At 53.5% G+C, this 22085-nt stretch overlaps 1 protein-coding gene across 1 annotated transcript; it reads left to right on the forward strand.

Moving 5' to 3' along the window:
- Positions 1-1780: 1780 nt before the first annotated feature.
- WNT2B (Wnt family member 2B) lies at positions 1781-17427 on the forward strand. Its single transcript, XM_021539490.2, has 5 exons — positions 1781-1944; positions 12809-13029; positions 14511-14788; positions 15147-15411; positions 16407-17427. The coding sequence occupies exons 1-5, from the start codon at positions 1781-1783 to the stop codon at positions 16634-16636; spliced, it is 1158 nt and encodes a 385-aa protein (XP_021395165.1). The 3' UTR covers positions 16637-17427.
- Positions 17428-22085: the final 4658 nt, after the last annotated feature.

The following is a 22085-nucleotide window of genomic DNA, read 5'->3' on the forward strand; positions in this document are numbered from 1 at the left end:
CCGAGTTTCAGCCTGAACTGGAGGTCTCTTGCCCAGCACCACATCACAGCCAAGACCTGCACATTCACATGGACGTCGTGCTTGTCACCTCCTCCCTTTCCCTCCCCATGAGAGCAGGGTACAGGGTACTCAGCCTCCTGTCTTTGTGTGGAAACAACCCAGTAACAGAGAAAAGCCCACGAAACAGTCACAGCAGAGCGTCCAGCATTCTGCCCACTGTCATGGGTCTTCTAAACAAATTCACAGCCTTCCACAGTCTATAAATATCAGCCTTTTCAGTGCCACCACTTGGGGATAAACTGTAATGCAATATTCTGTGTGGGTACTCGGACAAAAGGACAGCACCCCACCAGCACCAGCTTTCTGTCACTGCAGTTTTCTGAAGTATAATTGGATTATAATCATGTGTGAGCTCCTAGTCCCTGCTTCTCCTAGGCTGGGGAAGTTTCTCTCTGATCTGAACAAGAGGAATAGGAAGGAAAGAGCAGAGGGAGCGGAGCTGGCTTGAGGGGAGGGGGCAGCTGAGGGCTCTGGCAATGTGGAAAGGACTTTGGTGGATAATGGGGTTTACAATCCCAGTAATTAATCAGGTATATCACGAATGTGACAGTGAGAGGTTGCCAAAATGCCTGCTCACCTCCGTGGTGTGGAAGGACCAGCCAGGGACTGCATGGGGAAGAGGGAAACTGCCAGGCAAGGCTGGCCTTCACCAGCTGTCAGTCACCAGTTTTAGGGTGATGAAGGAAGGAAAGCTGAGAGCCCAGGGCAGCTCATCCACCAGCTCTCCCTGTCCCACAGCCACAGGTGATAGAGGCACGTAGAGGAGGGAGAGCCCTCGCAAATTAGTGCAAAGGGCTGTGTCTGAGCTTGGACACTTATACCCGATGGCCACTTTAGCTGTGGCCAGCACCATCCCAGGGAGTGTATGCCCACTGCGTCCCTGTCCCCCAGACCGCTCCCTGCAGGTCCCTGGGCACCTGTGGGGTCTGCACCGCCTCCGCCCCACGCCTGGGACCCTCCCGGCCGCTCCCGGCGGGGCGACCTCCGAGCGCGGCCCGTTCCGGCCCGCCCCGGGGCCGCGGGAGCCGCGACGGGCGGGCGCAGCCGCCGGCGGGGCGCGGAGCCCCGCGGGGCCCGCGGAGCGCGGCTCACCCGCGGTTTCCCACCCAGCAGTGACACCTGGCGGGGCGAGCGCGGGCGGACCGGCCCCGGCCCCCGCATCCCGCTGAGCCCCTTCCCCGGACGGGGCGGCCGCGACCGGCGGCTCCGCGCCGCATCCCCGCGGGTGCGGGCGCGGCGGTGGGAGCGGCCCCGGTGCGGGGCGGCGGCGGGGGCAGGAGCCCGGAGGGGGCTGTCCGACGTGCCCCCGGGGAGGCGGGGGTCGGTGCGGCCGGAGCGGCGGCTCCGCGTCTCTGACTCTGCCCAATGAGAGCCCGCAGCACGGCGGGCTCCGGCAATATTTGGCCGCGGCCCCCGCGCTCCCATCCCCAGAGCGCCCTCGCCCTCCGCGCACGGACCTCCATGGCCCGGCCCGGCCCCGCCGCCCGCCCCGCGCCGCTCGGGGGGTGCGGGCCCCGCTGAGCGCCGCAGCCCCGCGGGGAGCCCCCCCGCCGCCCCCGCGGCAGCATGAGCCCGGGCGCGGGGGCCCAGCCGGGGCTCGCTCAGCAGCGCGGAGCCGGCGGACGCGCCGCGGGGCCGTGACGGGCAGCGCCCCGAGGGGAGCGCGGGCAGGACCCCCTTCCCCGGTCATTTCTCCGTCTGGACCCCGCCCCGGAGAGATATGCTCAGCCCAAACCGCCTGGAAGCGTCTCCTGGGATTGCCGTGGCCCCGGGGCGTGCGGAGTGCGGAGCCTTCCCTCGGACGGCGGGCGCGGCCCCCCGGCTTTGCCTTCCCCTCGTCCTCCTCCTGCTTGCCCTGACGCCCCGCGCCGACTCCTCGTGGTGGTGAGTGAGTCCCCGCGACGGCGCCGCCGCCCCGACGATCCCCGGGCCGCGGCGGGCGGGAGCTGCGCGGGGCGCGGCCGCGGGACCGGGATGGAGATGGAGACGGGGATGGAGACAGGGATGAGAACGGGAATGGTGGCGCGGGAACGCGGACAGGGTGGGGACGGGGATGGGGTCGGGGACGGGGAAGCCCGTCTAGGGCACGGAGCCGGCGCCCAGCGCCCGACGTGCGGCCGTGGGAGCCGGCGGGACCGGCCGGGGCCGTGCGGGCTCCCCGCGGCTCCACCTGCGCGGCTCCGGCCGCTCCTGGGCTCCCAGAGCAGAGCGGCCGCCGGTGCGGAGCGGCGGACGCGGAACCGCCCGGGGCCGGTACCGGTACCGAGTCTTGCTCCGCGGCGCCGTCACCGCAGTGGTCGCGGGCACCCCGCTCCCCGAAAACGCCGCCGCTCCTTCCCTGGGGATGCGCCTTGCCGCGGGGGCAGCCGAACGCCACGCGCTGTGACACCTGGACAGCCTTCCCTCCCCGCGGCACGCTTTGGGCAGGGGGAGCGGCAGCAGCTTGGACCCCCTGATCCACCCTGACCCTGCCGGAGCTCCCATCCCCGCGGGCTGCGGTGTTGCCTGCACACTTATTTACTTTGCTCCTGGGAAGCGAAGAAAGTTGATGTCCCCCTTCCTTTAGATAATATGAGGCTTTGTAAGAGACAGAAATGACGCCATAACAAAAACCTTCTGGAAATTAGTCTCCTCCTGCCCCGGTTCATGTAACAATGAAAATTCATCTATGCAGAATGACAGTAATTAGGAAAACAAGGATCGAGAAGTTTTCCAAGTGACCCTGTGCTGTTTCAGTAGTTCAGCAATGCTGGAGAAAAAAAATTCTTGGCTGCAGTAAAGTTCTCAGTGTCCCCCACCCAATAAAAGTCCTCTCTAATCTTGTGGAAAACAGTGTTTTCCATGCCAATCTCATCATCATTAACAGATCACGGTGGATGAGGCAAAACTTAATCAAATTCAACCCATCTGCCACTGAAAGAAAACGATAGTTTCTGGAAATTCTCAGCTACCGTGGAGCACTCTGTAAGGGGCCGGGAGCACTTAATAGTCACACAGATAGCACAGGTATTCCTGGTGTTTGAGAGCACGTCTTGGCGTGTGGCAGCCTGGCCGGGCTGGCATCCCTAGAAGAGCGATTCCAGGGTGAGGAGGGCTGGTAGGAAAGCTGTGGGGCTAGGAAGGAGTGGGAGCTCAGGGGACAGGCTGTTCAGGCAACTGGTGGCAACCAAGCACAAAAGCAGCTTCTTCAAGAGACCAGAAAATGCTCTGGGGGACGAATGGAAAGTAGAAAGAGCAAGGCTGTTCACAGCCATGCCCAGAGGAACTTTCCCGAAGCCTGGTCAGCTGAAGGGAACGGGAATCACTGGGAGAGAAAATGAGTCACTGCTGGGGAACCTCAGGTTGATACAAGCACTGACCTGGCTTCCCGAGCCAGCTCTGCCCCAGCCCAGCAGGGCAGGTGAAGGCAGGATTGCTAAAATGCGAAAAGCTGAGGAAGGAAGGAAGGGACAGTGAAGAAGTTGTATTATTTCCATTATCACAGAGGCTGGAGAAACAGAGGTTCGTTAGAGCTGAGGATTGGGTGCATGGGATAACATGGCTGGGGAAAAAGGAGGAATGGGGCAGTCACAGCATCATCTGCCCAGAGGTTGGCAGTTCTGGTAACACACGTGGATGCTGCCTGAAGGGTGAAAATTCCTTCTTTAGGAGGAGTGTTAAACCACCTATTTCCCTCGCTGTGGTACCCCACCTCTCCCCCGCGGTCTGCCCTCATTCCAAGTGCGTGTCCCTTCCAGCAAGCGGGAGGAAAACCAGCCACGTTTAAAGCCTCAGTAGCTGTGGCTTGTTTGGGGGAAGCTGGATTTAGCTCCCACAGCAGTTTGTGTTCTCAGCTTGCAGGCCGAGCCCCGGCTGGCAGCTCGAGGGGAGAGGAGAGCAGGGCAGCCCCGGGGAGCTGGGCTGGGCTGGGCTGGGCAGCCCACGCAGCCCCACGGCCACGCTGCAGCCAGGCACCATGCCTTGGACATTTTACCAAGCACTATTGGTCCCAAGGACCTTAAATACATGACATTTAAAACAGAAACAATGAGAAATTGAATATATTAAACTCTTAAGATTCACACTTCCAATTGAACTTTCTCTTCTGGAAAGCGGAACATTCCTAAGAAAAGCTTAAGTTGAACTGAGCGCTGTTGTGCTGGACGTGTCAGTCCTGATAAAATAGCGTGTTTAGATGAAATTCTGTTTTACTGAAAATGCTTTCAACCAGCTGTGGTTTGGAAAAAAAGTTATTCAGTGATTTGCATAGGTTTCCAAGCACATCTTTCACACCACTGATATTACAGTAAATACATTTGGTGGTGCATCATCCTTCCTTATTTTAATTATTACTGCCAAATTCTTCTAGGGATTCACACACAATAAACTTGTGGAACTGGAGGAAATGCTTCTCATTTTCAGAGTCAACTTTTTAAGTAGTTTAATAGGAAAAATTGGGTGTCCTCTGTTCACAGTACATGGAAAGGAAATATCAACCAAATGTTTCTTCTAAACAACTGCAAATTATTAATTTTCAGTGACGTCAGGCATGGCCCAACCGCCTCCGAGAAACGCCAGGAATTGGTGAACTTTGGCATCCAAAGCCGTGGCCGTGGGTGGGTGTGTGTGCGTGTGCACGTGCCCAGGGCACAGGCAGAAGGGACAGGTTGGGGACAGTGTGGTTTTGGCCCGAGCGGGGTGGCCGGGCTGGAGACCGCTGTGACTCACAGTGACGGCGAGGTGGCTGCAGCTGTGGGGAGCAGCACCCTTGCATAAATGCTTCCAACCTCCAAAGTGTTACTTAGCAACAAAATACCAGCTGAGACACAGACAGAAATTAAGAAGGAATGCAACGGGAAAATCCCTAAATCCCGTTTACACTTGCGTGCGCTCGGGTAGGGCGAGCAGCATCGTCTGGGGGATGGCGGCTGGCAGGGCTGTGCCCCGCACGGCCAGAGGCTGTCAGGCCCCAAAAGCGGCCTCCGAAATTCCTTTGGAAAGATTTGGGAGATTAGACAAATGTTGCTTATAAACATAAACTGTGCAATAAACAAACTTGTTGTAAATAACTAAGTAGAGTTTACTCGCTATTGAGAGCCTGGCGAGCTGTTCTGGTGTGGAAAGCCATTCTAAAATTAAAGGTTTAGTTAAAGTAAAATGTACACAAAGCCCTGCATCTCCCTCTGCATCCCACCCTCACACACACCCACTCTCCTGCAACCCACACAGACTCCCCCCCAGCTCCCCAGCACACCAAATCCTTGTTAGCTAACTTGTTTATTGCTAACCACAGCCCTTGGAAACTACAAATATTTAATTTCATTTGGCATTGGAACAGATGGGAGGCATCAGGCTCCCAAAGAGATAAAACAAATCTGTGGAAGGAAGAGGATTTCAAGTTTGGGTGTGGGTTGGAGAGCGTGTGGGAACCTGGCAACCACATGGGGCTACCCATGGTGCTGTCAGGATACCGGGGCTCCGAGAGAGCTGCTGCATCCCGGGGTGTGATGCACATGTGGGGATTTTGAGGGATGACCAGTCCAGAATCACGCTACCATCTTGGTCCAGCTGCCTTCCTCGGCCAGGGAAGGAAGAGTGTGTTTATGGGCATGGAAAACATACCACGGGCAAATGAGGAAGCAGGAGTGCCCAAGGCTCCCTCTGTGCCAGAGCAACCCCTGGGCATGGCTCTGGCCAAGGGTTTGGCAAGGACACCCCCACTGCAGATGGGGAAGGAGACATTCCCACCAGAATGGGCTGTTGGCTGTGCTCCCCCTCGTGTTCTTCTCCAGGATTTTCTGTGTATTTCCACTGAGACACCAGTGCTGTCCATGATCCATCCTTGTGCCCATCCAGCAGTGGATGGGCACAAGGAGCGATGGAGAAGTGGAGCCACACACACGTGCGGATATAGGATAGAGTAGAGGGAGGCTCATTTGAGCAGGCATCATGCTAAGGTGTGTGGGAGGGGAAATAGCGTAAATAGGAATGTTTGAAATTAAGCCAAGGGAAAGACAGCTGCGTGGAGGAGCTCCCCAGCCCGCCGTGTAACCCTCTGGGGCGCGGGGCACCGCTCCTCCCCTCCGTGCCAGCCTCACCGGGCAGGCCCAGAGCAGCCCCCCGAGGGCTTTGCTTGTAGGGGGCTCGCAGGCTGTGGGGGGCTCCGAGGGCTGCGTGTCCGTGGCTGTGATCCCGGCCTGGGCCGTGGATCAGCCGCTGCCTCCGCCACCAGTGCTGCCGAGCAGCTCATCGCCCTTGCGCTCGTGGCACTGCTGCAGGCACGGGACAGATCCAGAGAATGACAGAATGGGTTGGAAGGGCCCCTAAGGCATCTGGTTCCAGCCCCTTTGCCATGGCCAGGGACAGGGACAAAGTTCCAGGAGTGGAACCTGCCACCTCCAAGGGGAGAGGACGTGCAGCACTTGGGGCACGGAGATCTCCGGGTGCTCGCCCCGGCTGTCAGTTTGTTGTTGCAGAGCACTTTGCATGGCAATAAAAGCAGGAGGTCAGTGACCAGGAAGTCTTTATCCTGAGGCGCTCCACAGCTCTGGCTGTCCAGGCAGCCATGCTGTGAAAAATAAGTTTTAAAGTAATGTCAGAGTGATGGAGACTGAACCCCGTGGCCTTTGCAGCAGCCCTGGTGTTCTTGGTTAGGGTGGATGGAACAGATGGGTTCTCTCAGTCCCTTTGTGCCGTTATAATAATCCTAACTGTGCTGCTCAGTCCATTTTTCATTAGGGTCACTTTCACCTATGGGAAATCTTTCTCAGAAAGAAATGCAAAAGGAAAAGAAAATCCTTCTGCTCTTCCAAAGTCATTAGCTTTTACTATTACCAAAAATTATTTCAGCAGTGCCATGAGGAGATCTGTGCTGTGCCAGAGCCCATGGAAACACAGCTTCTTCTTGGAGCGGCTCACACCCAACACACAGGATATGCCATGGAAAAGAGAATTGTACATCCAGCTTTGTTACCAAAGTCTGTCTTACCTTCCCACCTTTTAGCAAAGGACTTTGAGATTTGGGGAGAAAAAAAATCGGTTCTTAGGGGTAGAGCATATTTTTGATGAGCAATTGTTTTGTATTCATGCACCAGCAACAACGTCCCTGAGGAGCAGCTTTCACCCAGTGCTGACCAAAGTTTTCAGACCTCAATTTTCAGGTGACTGTTATGCAAGATGCCAACAGCAAAGCCTCCCACCTCTGCTCCATCTCCCTAGGACCAGAGTGTTTCAGTCCCCCTCACAGAAACTACATGCCAATGTCTGCACGGGCTGCAGGAAAACCACAGGCAGGGGTCTCTGGCCAGGATCTGGAGGTGGACAACTTTAAAAGAGGGATGCACAAGAAAGAGAAAGATGGTGCAGAAAAAGAAAAACATGAGTGGCACTGGTAGTGGCTCAGCATTATGATATTAAAAATCATTGAAGTGAGACTAAGGCTCTCAACCTGCAGAGTAGTGGCTGTAAGTGAGGAAATTAGGACTATTAATCACTCAAAGGCGTTAACAATTCCAGCAGGCCAGGATGGCCCTGTTCCCAGTGAGGCTTAATAAAATACTCAGGGTTTGTAATACTAAAATAATATCTCAGATGTTTATAGCACCTTGCAAACCAAAGTGCTTGGCAGTTGGCTTTAAATTGTCTGCCACAGCAGGGAGAGCAGAGGAAGGAAGGTGCAGCATCCTTGGGAAGTATGCAAAGAACTCAAGGAGGTGAAATGCTGCCAGGCATGATGGAATTTGCTCTTTAGCAGGCAAAGAGGCAGGGATGTTGGATTTGATCCTATCTGCACAAGCTGTCTCAAATAGCTGCCTACGGTTTTCCAGCCTCCCTCCAAAATACAGATTTCATGGGGATTCAGTGGGATGGGAAGAGACCAGAAGCCAGGGTAGTTTGGCTCCCAAGCTGATCCTTCAGGACTGCCAAAACTGTTACGGATCAATGGGGAACTGAATCACTCTTCCCAGGGGATGGACTCCAACAGCCTCTGATGCCACCAAGAAGCCAGACCATTTTCTCTTCTCTGCCTCAGAGCTCAGCAGACCTCAGAAACAGAAATTGTCCAGAACCCCGGGAGCAGCTGGGGGTAAAGCTGTGGCAGTGGTTTTAGTTAAGCTTAGCTTCTATTAATCTAATTTAAAACTGTGCCTTCAATGGTATTGGTGCAACCCACAATGGGAATTTATGATGTTTTAAGCAGCTGTTTTAATTCAGAGCACTAAAATGTTGATTTGTCGGAGAATGGCAATTCCAAAGATTTCTCTTTTAAAATTAAGTCATGTTCAAATAGGTTTTCCAATGACTTATGAAATGGTGAAAAATCAAATAATAGCTAAAGCAGTGTCTAGCATAGATTTCATTGGAAACTGAATTAGGGCACTCACTTTGCAGGAACACCTTGGTGTTATGGAAGAGCAACGGGGCAGTTTCTGATTCCATGTAACTTTATGAATTCCCATTAAATTAATTTCTTTCTTCAAAACGTCATTTTCCAAGAGACAGTTCCCAGCTGATATCTCCCAGCGAGCACATGCAGGGAGGAGCTGTTCAGACTGAGCAGAGACACGACACGGGCACAGGAGCTGCGAGGAGCGGGGAGCCAGGAGCAGGACAGCTAGCACAGCCTGCACGCTGCCAAATAAATAGATGCGTCTGCCTCTGATTTGCGTGTTTATCTTAGAAGCAATTTAGGTTTCTCCTTGTTTACAAGAGCCGAAGTCAGCAGGCTCTCCACGAGAAGAACAGCCTGGAAGGCAGCGCCTGACGGTTGTCTCCTGCCGGGCTGTTGGGGCTCGCTCGCTCTGCCCAGCCTCGGGATGCAGCCCCGCAGCCCGCGGGGACAGGCGGCTCGGCCCCGCGGCCTCCAGGAGCACCTGCCCGCGGAGGACGAAGCCTTCATCCCCGGCTGCGAGACGCAGGGAGGAGCGGGTGTCCTGCAGCACGGCCCCTCACACCCGGGCTGGGGAAAACGGGAGCGCACCCGGCTCGGGCTGCACCTGATCGGCAGGAGTGACACTGCACCTGCAGGAGTGACACTGCACCTGCAGGAGTGACACTGCACACCTGCAGGAGTGACACTGCACCTGCAGGAGTGACACTGCACCTGCAGGAGTGACACTGCACACCGGCAGAGGTGACACTGCACCTGCAGGAGAGACACTGCACCTGCAGGAGAGACACTGCACCTGCAGGAGTGACACTGCACACCTGCAGGAGTGACACTGCACCTGCAGGAGTGACACTGCACCTGCAGGAGTGACACTGCACACCGGCAGAGGTGACACTGCACCTGCAGGAGTGACACTGCACCTGCAGGAGGTGACACTGCCGCATCACGCAGCCCAGGCTGGCCAGAGGGATGGTGCCAGCCCCTCGCCCAAGCTGGGCAAACAGCTCTGCGCCTGGCAAAGGGCGATGCCAGGGCTTCACACACCCTCAGGAGGCGGCAGCATACGGAATTCTGTCGGACAGAATTGTTATCCCCACATGCATTTAATTATCCACTCCCTTCTGCCCTCCTCCCAGCTCCTCCTCACTGCAGGCTATCCGACTCCTGCTTCTGCCTCTCTCCTCCCAGCCCTGAAGTCTAAGCCTGAGTAGCCTCCAGCATCAGGACAAGTTATCTCTCACAGATTTTTCTGAACTCAGGGCATGGGCTTTGTGGGTTTTTTTCAGCTAGAAAAATGCAGATTACCCCAGAGTACAGCACTGCAGAAGTGTGCCACTTCCAGCACAGCTTCATTTGTTTGAAAACAAAGTTCTGATAAGGCAGCTGGGGACTTCTCAGAACATCCATTGTCTTTCCCATTGCAGTGTTTTTAAAATGTCACATATTTTGAGAAATAAAATTGGAAGGGGTGCTTTCATCTATCCAAAACAAATGTTTGGGTTTTTTCCCTCCCAAAACTCTGCTTGGCAGAATTTTCTGATGTTCCTTGTCTTGCTCCATTTCAGAGTAACTGAACTCTACTGGAGCATTTCTCACCAAGTGGAAGCTCTCGTCTTTGCCGAGACAACCACAGCCTTTCCAGGACATGGGAGGAATTTTCCCTTTAGCTGTGTCTTAGATTTCAGTACATAAACTCTGATGGAATTCTGTAGGTGCTGCTGTAAATGTGCGGCCACAGGCAAAGTGAGATGCAGCCACTGACCCCGGCCCTTCTGGGATGCACATGGCGAGCTGCTGCTGCAGCAGTTGGTGCCCTTCGCACTGCTCTCCCTCCACTTTCTCCTGCTGATAATGTTTGCTCTGATCTGGGTATTTGGCAGGAGAATTAAGGAGAAGTAATTAGCTTCCAGTGTGAAAAAGGGAGTGCCTAGTGTTTATCTTGTCTGGAGGGTTTCCCTTGATCTCGGTCTCCCAGGGGATGGTGTCAGTGCTTTATCCATCACTCTCCAGTCGGGAGGCAGCTCCGCTGCCGGCTGCTGTGTCCCAGCCCGCTGCTGTGACTGGAGACCAGCGCCCCAGCCCCAGAAGCTCCCTGGTGAGGTGGCCCATCACAGAACATTTTACCTTTCCCAGCTTCCCCAGCATCACTTTTCTCCAGCAAAAAGGAGCTTTGGCTACTTCTGAACCTCCATCCTGCAACCCGCTGCCTCCAGCATCTCATCACTGCTCTTGCCAGCACAGGCAGGATAAGCCAGCCATCCCCACCCTTGCTGGGCAGAATGGATTCAGGGTTGGGGACTTGACTGTGCTTCCCGAAGGAATTCTGCAGTGCGAGTCGATGTCACCCTGCCATCGTCCAACTGGTGGGATGCTGCTCTGACCTGCCCCCATGGGAAGGAACGGGCTGCTCTCAGAGTCTGGCACGAGCAAGGCAGCAAAACACCAGCAGTCAGCAGTGCCTGGGGAGCTCCTGTTGGCTTTTCTTTCCTAAACAGCTTCTGCTGCTTCCCTGCTCCTCTGCTTCAGGATGAAAGGCTGGTGAGCATGCCTGAGACAATAACGCTCACTGCCCCTTGGGGTCTGGGCTTGCAAAGCCATGGGGAGCTGGGTTTATTATCCTCAGCTCCAGCCCGAGATGACCTTGTGCTTCTGCCAGCATTTAAACAAAATATTTTAAAAGAGGGAGCAGATCCCATTGCTTTCTGTGCTTGCAGGGCTTTCCTGAGCCTGGGAGCTCTCTCTGGGGTGGATAGAACTGAGAGAACATGTCCAGAGACAGACAATGAAATATTGTCCAAGCTTATTGTTTTTTATTATTATTGAAGGAAGGTTTTTGCTTCCAGTCTGGGGGTTATAAAAAGTCTGAATATCACCCAAACCTCATCCCTTCCAGCCAGAATCCCAGCTCCGTGCTCTGTGGCAAAAATCATCCTCAAGCACAAGCAGCCAGAGGGGTGAGCGGGTGGTGCAGGCGGGAGCTGACTGGGATGGAAAATTCCATGTTGCTGCCATTGTCCGGGATGGGGAGAGAGCGCGGGGCAGAGCTCAGGTCCCTCCCCCGTGGCTATGGAAAGCTGCCCATGGGTCAGCCAGGCCCTGCTGCTTGTGCCTTGTCTTTCTGCTCCGAGTTCCTGCTCTTTCCCCACTCTGCAGGGAGAGGAGCAGGATACAGGTGAGACACAGGCAAGATAGGAGCCACAGCATAGTTCTGCCAGTTATGGAGCTTCAGGGCACAAGAGTAAATGTTCAGGAGATGCAGAGAGAGAAATGGACAGCTAGGGGATAGCAGTGTGGCTGAGTGCAGCACCAACCGGTGAAGCTTGCTCCTCTTCCTCCCTCACCTGAGCATGCCACAGGTGTTTGTGCCACGGACATTCCTGATGAATGCAGGCAGGAGAAAGGGCAGAGCCTGCACGAGGCACGCTGGGCTCAGCTGGGCTCCATCCTGCTGTGCTCAGCAGGGCTGGGCGACAGCGCGGGGCTGGGATGTTGGGAAGAGGGTGCGAGGGAGGTTTTGCACATCAGCAAGTTTCTCTGCTGCTGCCCCAGGAGCTGACACAGGCCAGGCTTATGGAGACATCCCATGACCCACAGCACCCAGAGCTGACTGTCTTCTGGGGGAGATGGGCTCCACAGTCCCCCTGCTCCTTCCTGCAGTGATGCACACACTGAGAAGACCTCTGCTTGCTCCTGGCTCATGCATCTCGTGATTATTTCATTAAACAAAAAGACTGTGATGGCTCAGCTGTGCCCTGTCCCTGTGCCCTGCCTGTCTGAACCACAGCCCCAGGCAGGTCTTGACATGTGCCTCACAGCTCACCTGTGCCAAGAGGATGCTGCAAGGGGGCACATTTCTGTGTAGAGACACTTGGGACAGAGCCTGGAGCAGCTCTGACACAGCTAGAAAGGAAAGAGGGAAACTAGACTTCAATATAAGACCCACCAAGCAGAGTGAGGATCTGGAGTCACTTGGTTTGGTCAGCTGGAGAAGAGGAGACTGAGGTCAGACCTAATTGGGGTCTGCAGCTTCCTCCTGAGGGGTAGTGGAGAGCAGCTCTGATCTCTGCTCTCGGGGACCAGGGACAGGAACCAAAGCAGTGCCTAGAGCTGTGTCAGGGAGGTTTAGGATATCAGGAAAAGGTTCTCCCAGCAGGTCGTCAGGCACTGAACAGGATCCCCAGTGCCGTGGCCGTGGCCCCAAGGCTGCCAGAGTTCAAGAAGTGTTTAGCCAACACTCTCAGTCACAGGGTGGGATTTTGGAGGTGTCTTGTGCAGGGCCAGGAGTTGATCCTTGTGGGTCCCATCCTGCTCAGGATGGTCAGTGATTCTGTGACTCCCTGTGCAGGCAGGACAGTAACATGGTACCGTTCTCTCTCGCAGGTACATCGGGGCACTGGGCGCCAGGGTGATCTGTGATAACATCCCCGGGCTGGTGAACAAGCAGCGACAGCTCTGCCAGAGGTACCCTGACATCATGCAGTCGGTTGGGGAGGGAGCCAAGGAGTGGATCCGGGAGTGCCAGCACCAATTCCGGCACCACCGCTGGAACTGCAGCACCCTGGACCGTGACCACACTGTCTTCGGCCGGGTCATGCTGCGAAGTAGGTCCTGCCCTGTCCCCTTCCCACCACCATGGAACTTGTCTTCCTGGGCGTCTCTCCTCCCACTGGGCTGCCATGCCCGGTGGCTTGGATTACTCCCTGAGGAGAGCTTTGCCTTTCCTTGTAAATTAATCAAGTAGTAATGGGAGCAGAGCACTGCACCAGATGAAATGGAGCAGGGGGAGCACTGGGGGAGAAGGGGGAAGGAGGAGACACCTCCGGAGAACAGGCTCTTATGTAAACAGTAATGGGATATATAAATATTTGGAGAGCGGGGTTGGCCAGGACTCAGCAATTCACGTGGGAACTGGCTGCATGGCAAGGGAGGCAAGGCACAGATGCGGCTCCCATCCTTGCTTCAGGCTCTGAGGTGGAGGACCATGGCCACGGGGCAGGTGCCAGCCCTGCACAAAGGACTGGGCATGGCCCTGCCTGGGAGCGACCTTCCCACTCCAGGTGAGGGACAGATACAGCACAAGCAGGGATGCACCAAGAAATGTACCCAGGGAACAAAGAGGAAAGGCACAATGGGGACAGGGCTGGGGCGGTTCCAGAGCAGGAGCAGCACCACGGGCTCCAGCTGCCCTGGGAGGGCTCTGGGAGCAAACAGAGCCTGGGAGCTGGCACAAGCCCCATCAGAGGCAGCAGCACTGCAGGACAGATGCTGCTGCATCTCATGACGTGCCGGGAGCATCCAGCCATGTGGCCTCCAAATCAAAAGCGGCTGGAAAAGTCTTTCCACTCGCAGCTCGTATGGAGGACACGTGAGTGCCACAGAAGGAGCCGGTGAGTGGGGGGCTTGTTTGAGCTGGCAGGGGGATTGGGCACCTGCCCATGGGGTGGGCAAGCAGCAGAGCCACAAGCTGGATGCCCGACCCAAGTGGAGGGAAGGGGACTGGAACGCTGAATGCAGCATTCACCTCGCCACGCTGCAGCCCGCCTGCTCAGCCGCTCTGTTCCCAGCACAGCACCTTTTTTCCTGCTTGCATCCTCGCCTGGCAAAGGATGGGGAATGATGAAAGCTCCTCGCCACAGCCCTATCCTGCGAGGCCCAAAGAGAGCTCTGCTGCCTTTGAAGTTGCTTTCAAAGGCTCTTGAAATGAAGACTAACATGGTTTTGATTTGCAGCTTCTTTTACAACATTATAAAAACAGCTGCGAACTTGAAGCAGAGACACAAAATAGCAGGCGGCAAGCTGTGCTGTGCGGGAAGAGCCGAGCCCGGCCGGAGGGACGGGAGTGGCTCTGGCAGAAGGGTGCTGGCTGGTCTTGCCACCTGCGGGCACGTACCCTGAGCACTGCAATTACTCTGAAGGGCTGCAGGGCAGCCAAGCTGGACGCTGTGGTCACCAGAGGTTCTAGGCTTGGCTTATCCACATAAGGGATGGTCTGGCTCCCCAGGCCCTGGCTCTTCATGGGCTGCAGGCACTTGGCAGAGCCTGGCACGCTCACTCCCCGTTCCTTTTTCTCTCCCCGTGGCAGGCAGCAGGGAGGCTGCTTTCGTCTACGCCATCTCCTCGGCCGGGGTGGTCTATGCCATCACGCGGGCCTGCAGCCAAGGGGACCTCAAGGTCTGCAGCTGTGACCCACTCAAGAGGGGCCGCTCCAAGGACGAGCGCGGGGAGTTCGACTGGGGCGGCTGCAGCGACAACATCAACTACGGGATCCGCTTTGCCAAAGCCTTTGTGGATGCCAAGGAGAAGAAAGTGAAGGATGCCCGGGCGCTGATGAACCTGCACAACAACCGCTGCGGGAGGATGGTGAGTGCAGCCCCTGCAGCAGAGCCCCGAGCTTGCCCATCCCACTGGGACCTTCCAGAAGGGACTGGGCAGCCAGAACAGCTTGGAACACCCAGAGGAACGGGACCTTGGGCATCCTTGGAGGGCAGTTCCTGCTGTGGATAAGGCTGGATGCTGCCCCGCCTTCCCAGTCACCTTTGCCTCCCGTCTCCTTGCTGATATTGGCATCGGTGACCTCTGTACACAGCCCCTGTCTCCCATCAGGAGCCCCATCCCACACAGCCTGGGGCTGATAAGCTGCACCAGGAATGAGCAGGCACTGCTGCAGTATCTGATGCCCAGGGTGACCACTGGTCCTTACCCATCTCTCTTCCCACAGGCTGTGAAGCGCTTCCTGAAGCTGGAGTGCAAATGCCACGGGGTCAGCGGCTCCTGCACACTAAGGACTTGTTGGCTGGCTATGTCAGATTTTCGAAAAACAGGGGATTACCTAAGAAGGAAATACAATGGGGCCATCCAGGTGACGATGAATCAGGATGGCACTGGCTTCACAGTGGCCAACAAGAACTTCAGGAAGCCCACAAAAACAGATCTGGTGTATTTTGAGAACTCACCTGATTACTGCGTGATGGACAAGTCAGCAGGTAAAACCTGGAGCTCCAGTCATTACCCAAAAGCATCTATTGTCCCTTCCAGGGACAGGCCAGCAGCTCCCAGCTAGCCCAGCCTGTGAGCTCAGCTCCCCTATCAACCCCAGTCTTTGGAGAAGGGGTTACCCAGACCCAAGAGTCCCCACAGCACCCCACACCTGCACAGGCAGGACTGCGTTTGTCCCCAGGCTTTACACCAAGGCCCCAGACCCCTCAGGCCATCACAGAAGTGGAGTGTATCCTCAGAGCCCATCTTTTGCAGAGGAAAACTCCCTTGAGCAGGCAACAAAGAGCCTGTTCCATGCAGAGGCTGCTCCTGGGATGAGAGGAGGGAAGAGCCATCAGGGCTGCTGGACTCCTGCAGTGATCAGTGGTTTCTCAGCCAGGAGCACTCCCAGTTTAGTTTGCAGCAGCCATAGGAGTTCAGCGGGGACCACACGGTCCTGCCATCCTCAGCCTAAGCAGAGAGGGAATTCTGAGCTTTGCCAGCTGCAGAACCTGGCTCGGTGGGCACACACTGTTCTAGGGAGTCCCCAAGGCACAGAGGGAGGGGCTGCAGAGAGCCCATCCCTGTCCCCTACTGCTCTTATGCTCTGGTAGCAGCACACACAAGCTCTAGCAGTGGGTATGGGAAGGGGACCATGCAGATCGTCATAGAAACTCAGAAGGTTTTGGGCTGGAAGAGATGTGAAAGATTATCTCATTCCAACCCTCCCTCATAAGGGACGTAAGAGACACCAAAGCTGCATCCCTGGCTGGGTTTGTGGCATCCCATGTCCACAAAGCACAGCAAGCGCAGGCTTTGAAGGGGTGCCTTTGGAGAGCCCGGTTGCAGCAGTGCTGTGACAGAACAAGGGTATTTCCCTGCTAAAGCAGTCGCACCGAGGTCCCCCCTGCAGATGGAGATGCCCAGTCTCACCAGTTACCCTGCGGGTGGGTGGGACACGAGGGAGGAGAACACCCTGACGCGCTCTGGCTTCCTTCCCCAGGCTCGCTGGGCACGGCTGGCCGGGTGTGCAACAAGGCGTCGCGTGGGACGGACGGCTGCGAGGTGATGTGCTGCGGGCGGGGGTACGACACCACGCGCGTCACCCGCGTCTCCAAGTGCGAGTGCAAGTTCCACTGGTGCTGCGCTGTGCGCTGCAAGGAGTGCGAGGACACTGTGGATGTGCACACGTGCAAAGCACCCAAACGGGCTGAGTGGTTGGACCAGACCTGACCAGGCAGGAGCACTGAGGGAAGAAGCCACTGCCACCCCTCCTTGCAATTTTTTTTTAAACCCCTGTGCCCTGAGGGCCACGATGTTCTGGGAGCTGTAGTTCAACTGCATGGCTTTTATTTAATTAATTCTACAAAGCACTAAGGAAAGGACTACAGTTCCCAGGAGGTACTGTGGGCCCTTCAATGTGCTCAGCAAAACTAATCCCTGACCTAGCAGGAGGCTGCGATCCTTGCTTAAACTGTGAACCTACAAATGGTGTGACCAGTAGAGACTCAGAGGACTGACTGTCGGGATGTGATGGCTGAGGAATCCTGTACCTCCCCAGAGAATCTACGTTACGGTAAAGCTTCACCAGCGAAAACACTAGTTCAGAATAATCCACTCCTGCAAAAGCATTCTTGCTTTTTCTTTTTTGCAAGGCCAGAGGAAGGGTGTTGTGAATCTGTAAGACAGTTCCATGATACCTGTATTTACCTTGAGCAGACCTGACACATCACTAACACCACTGAGCAAGAGTCATCTCTGCACGAGGCTTGTCCCTGCGTCCCCAGCACCGGGAATAAGTGGAGCTGTAACTTGGAAATGAACCCTGAAGGACTGCACAGAGACAAAGGCCACCTCTAGATGCTGGTGGACATACAGAGCTTGAGAGAGCAAATGAAACCTGTGAACTTACTGGTAGGTTCTGAAGTCAACGATACAACAGCATCTCTGTACAACTCATGTGTATGTTGTGTATACTGCTTATTATTTTAAGTCAAAATTCATTATAAACCTGTACCAGAAAATTATGTCCTTTGTTTTTTGAATTCCTACACACTCAGTTGGGCACGTCCCCAGAGCAGGAACCAGCCCACAGCATTTCTTTTCCCTGCTGTCTGCAGCTCCTGCTGTCTCAAAGCTTCCTACGGAGTTGAGCATCCAAAGCCCCAGGGGAATCCTTTCTCAGCAGGATCACACTTCAGGACATGTGGATACCCCATCCCCAAAAGTGTTCAAGGCCAGGCTGGACAGGGCAGATTTACTGTGGCATTTGGACTAACATTCGCACAGCCTGTCACGGTCTGTGTGCAAGCTTTCCCACCCCTTATTCCTGAAGCCGAGTCATGGAAGACTGCTCCAGCTAGCAGCAGGGGGGTCACTGCTCTGGAATCACAGCCAGTGAGTCAAGGCAGGAGAATGCAATAGTCACATACTGTGTCACTGTTTTATAACTGATGAAAACCCACAGCCAAATTAGCAAAGAAGTCAAGAGGTTGTTAAGAGAAGGGCCCAGCTGATGAGGCTGTGCTGTGATTGCACAACTCAATGCATGCAGAGTAAAAGGAAAATGTTGCTGGCCAGAAACAACCAAAAGGGAAAGATCCCAATGGAGGAACAGGCTCATCGTGGTGGAAGCACCCTTAGTGATGCCATAAGCAAGGGTGTGTTATCTCACTCTCCCTGATGACCAGACTCACTAAAGATCCCACCAAAGAGCACAAAACAGCAGTCGAGGCTGGAAATGAGAATTCCAAGCACATGAGCAGCATCCCTGATCATGGTCTTGTCCCTCCAATAAGGGCTGGGGCTTGCAGAGCACACCCTGTCAAGGAGGCTCCAGACAGGGAGGAGGCAGCCAGGAGACAGAGCTGGAAACTGAAGCTGCCTTTACTCTTTATTCACCTTTACTGTAAGATGGGTGAATTCAGAGCACAGGGCACTGAACACAGAAGCTCACTGTGATTGCTATTGTCATCCTGACTGATCTGTTGATATTTTTCCCCAAAGCAGGTGACAACAGTTCATACATCACCTCTGCAGCCATCTTAATTAAATGCAGATTTAACAGCAAATCAGGGCAAGCTTGACACTGCTCAGAAGCTGGTAGAGTATGAATGCTGGAGGAGAGGTTTAGATGGGCTGTGAGGAAAAGATTCTTTCCCCAGAGGGTGATTGGGCACTGAACAGGCTCACCAGGGAATGGCCGTGGGCTCTTGGCTGCTGGAGCTCCAGGAGCCCCTGGACAACACTCCTCAGGCATAGGGGGGATTGCAGGGGTGTCCTCTGCATGGCCAGGAGCTGGACTTGATCTTTGCAGGTGCCTTCAGCTCCCGACATTCTGTGATGCCATGAAGCCCAGCTGCCCTCTCCAGGAGCACAGCACAGGTCCCACCTGTGCTGCCCCTGACCTGCACAGCCGGGCCCGTTCGGACACCTCGGCACAGCCTCGCTGGCTCCCACACACACACCCCGAACGTCAGGGCTTGGGAGGTGCTGCTCCCCTCACTGTCTCCCCTCTGAGCAGGGGGAAGGGCAATATTAATTTATGTCTGGCCGAGCCCCATCCATACATTTCCTTTCCCTAAGGGAGTCTGCTCTCATATTTAACCTCTTCATTCTGCTGGCACTGGAGGTGGATGATGCAGTTTGTGGAGAGGTGCAGGCACTTCCCTCTCCCCCTCCTCCTGGAATCTTCTTCTCACTTGTGGTCCTTGGGATTCACCCAACGTTTCTCAGGAAAAAAAGAGAGAAAAATAAAAAAAAAGAGGACCTCCAGACAAGTATGCATTTAATAAGCAGTGAGACAAATAAGCTCCAGTTATCCCAGCAGAATTACAACACCAGAGAACAATTTTCTGCATTCCTCTGAAGGCCTGAAGGAACCCAATTGCCTGCTCTCAGGCTAAATAGGTACCAGACACCAAGTGCTCCATAAGCAAACAGAGCCCCCAAAGTGCAAAAATGAAATAAGTAAAAAGCTTCACATTACATATAAACCAGCCGTTTGCACCTTGTTATTAATGGTCTCAACTATGACCTTTACACCCTGCCTTGCTCAGAGTCATGGATCTATGAGGCTTGGCACCCTCACAACAATTCCAGGATGAGGAGCAGGGAATAAACTTGCCTAGCCAGTGCTGGAGAGATGCAGGAAGGGAACTGGCCTGTGACAAATCTGGATGTAGAACCACCCCAGGGCTACCTCCATATGAATTTGTCCCCATAACCTCAGACCAAGGTGTGTGACAGCATGAAAAGTCCTTTTGCCACATACATATGTGCATAAAAGCTACTAACAGGCATCTATTCCAAATTTCAAAAACTATGTATGGCAAGTATCTGTCAGAGATTACTTCCCAGAACTGTGATGTGATTTATAGCCCACATCAACTAGGCCTGCAATGAACAGACCTTTTACCCTAAAATATTTATTAGTCTGAACTGCCTCACCTCTGCTGTAAGAGTTTTATTATTCTAACAGTGCCAATAGCCAGTGGAAAGGTTTGCTCTAGCACCCACCGTACCATCATGGTACATTTATTCTGAAATGCTCCTACTTCAGTAGCTACATGAAATCAAATAGCCAATAGCATGTAAGCATCAACTTCCAAACACTTCAAGTCAGACAACATTAGGAAGGGTTTCAGTAATGTGTTAAATCACTTTTGTGTCCTCTCTCCAGATGCACATGCAATAAACTCCTGATTCACAAAGATCTTCAGACACTTCTCATTAAAGTCAGTGGTAAGACAGGAAAATTCACACAAGAACTCAGCTGCTTAATTGCTTCACAGACAGTAACTTTAACATGATAACACTTCCCCCTTTCCCACCCTTTCTGTCCTTTTTGGAAAATACTCCTGGAGAAGTCAGAGGTTGACAGGAAGAAATGCAGCTACATTCTCTTCCTGGACATCCTGATCAAGAACTAACCTGTCATGACACAGTGAGACACTGAGCACCCAAAACTCCCCAACAAACCAAACTCACCCCAAACTCAAACTCTGCCTAAATGATCAAAGAGCCTATAATTACCCTGGTTTACAAATACACAGATCCAGGTATAGAAATACATGGTGATCTTCAAGATTTTACTTTCACTGGCTACTCTGAATGAACTGAAAAGTTGAGGAGTCTGTTAATGCCACATAAAGCCTTGTGGAAAAGCTATTGCCATCCCAATGGCTGTAAAGTCACCACACTTCTTGTTTCAAAGAAGCTACATCAATATTCATCTTGTCCTGAGGCATAATTGTAATTTTTAATGTATATATACATAAAAATGTATATATATGTATTACTAAGGCATGGGTCAGGTGTAAGTCTCTGCTCCTAAGTGGCAAAGAACGCTTCCCAAAAACATGGACAATCCTGCTGGAAAATCATAGAGAGCACTCTTTCCTCAAGAATTGCTGGCACTTCTAGAGACAGGAAGATTTTCATTACACAGCCTGCTGCCAGCTCTCCTTTCAGAACAAGCCCACCCCCTTTCTGTTACTGTTATGTCAAGGGAGGACAGTGAGAGAAAGCAGCTCTTGGGATGATACATGGGAGGCAGAGCTTCATTTATAACCCCACACAACTGCTGGAAAAGGTTCAACTTTAAAAAGCATTAGGCTGGTTACCTTATGGGCCCCTGCAGACCATGAAGTGAAATCACATGAACACAACAGGTCTATTAATCACCCCAGTGATTCCAGAGTGAGAAACAGCCCCAATGACCAACTGGGAAGAAAGTTGAGAAAATTACATTCTAGTAGTTAGGTAACTAAAAACACTGGTAATATCTTTCTGGAGGGCTTCCCTTTTGATTCCTTGATGAATTCAAATTCAATCAAACCTGGATTTAAGTCCAGTCAACAGAAATATACAGCGGAGGCAAACAATGGCATTTCTACCCAAGCAAGTATGTTTCCCTTCAGAGTTACAAATAAACTACACTTACATGAGATGCAGAGGTGACTTTCTGCTTCACAGAACTTGGTTTACAAGGTAAAGAAGGATTTGAAAATAAGCAAAAAAAAAAAAATTAATTCTTGATCTTTGACTGATATAGACACTGTTTCAGAGAATACAGTAGGCTACAGCAAGCTTCTTCCATCCAGGATTCAGAAACTGGATAAATTTACACCACCATTGGAAGAAGCCATCAATGTCACAAACATTCACAAAGATAGTGGAGATCAAGCTTGTAAAATCTCCCCAGTTCTTATTGGTAAATATATGTGCTTATCTGCAAAAAGCAAGATGATGGGTTTTCACGTGCCCAGAATTAGCATTTATCCACAAGCCTGTGCTATTTTTATCACGTCCCCTTCTAAGAAGCCTGGGCTGACATAACTCTGCTTCCCCGGTGCCAAGCAGCAGACCTGCACGGGAAAAAGACTTTTGCTCTAATGGAGAGTGGAAATGGAAGTCACACCAATTATCCCAACCACGTGGCTGCCACAGCCATCTTTTCACCTCTGCAGTAAACAAACCCCCAGGGCTGGTCTGTATGCAAAGCAAATCCTTTGAAGAGTTTTCCACATCTCAATTCCCTTCAAGTCTTCATAACAACAGTGAAACTACTTTAGACTAACCCTTGAAGGTTCAGGTATCCCAACAGAGTCCCCTGCAGATATCACAACACTTTGGGCAGTTTCAGAAGCCATCCTGTCTTTCAAAACGCCTTGTTTTGAAG

This window comes from Lonchura striata, chromosome 30 (assembly GCF_046129695.1).
Source record: "Lonchura striata isolate bLonStr1 chromosome 30, bLonStr1.mat, whole genome shotgun sequence".
Lineage (NCBI taxonomy): Eukaryota > Metazoa > Chordata > Aves > Passeriformes > Estrildidae > Lonchura > Lonchura striata.

Bases quoted from the DNA above. Each gene is read 5' to 3' on its own strand.
- WNT2B (XM_021539490.2), top strand. From the start codon at position 1,781: ATGCTCAGCCCAAACCGCCTGGAAGCGTCTCCTGGGATTGCCGTGGCC. The intron at 13,030-14,510 runs GTAGGTCCTGCC...TCCCCGTGGCAG, and splicing joins CGGCCGGGTCATGCTGCGAA to GCAGCAGGGAGGCTGCTTTC. The intron at 14,789-15,146 runs GTGAGTGCAGCC...CTCTTCCCACAG, and splicing joins ACAACCGCTGCGGGAGGATG to GCTGTGAAGCGCTTCCTGAA.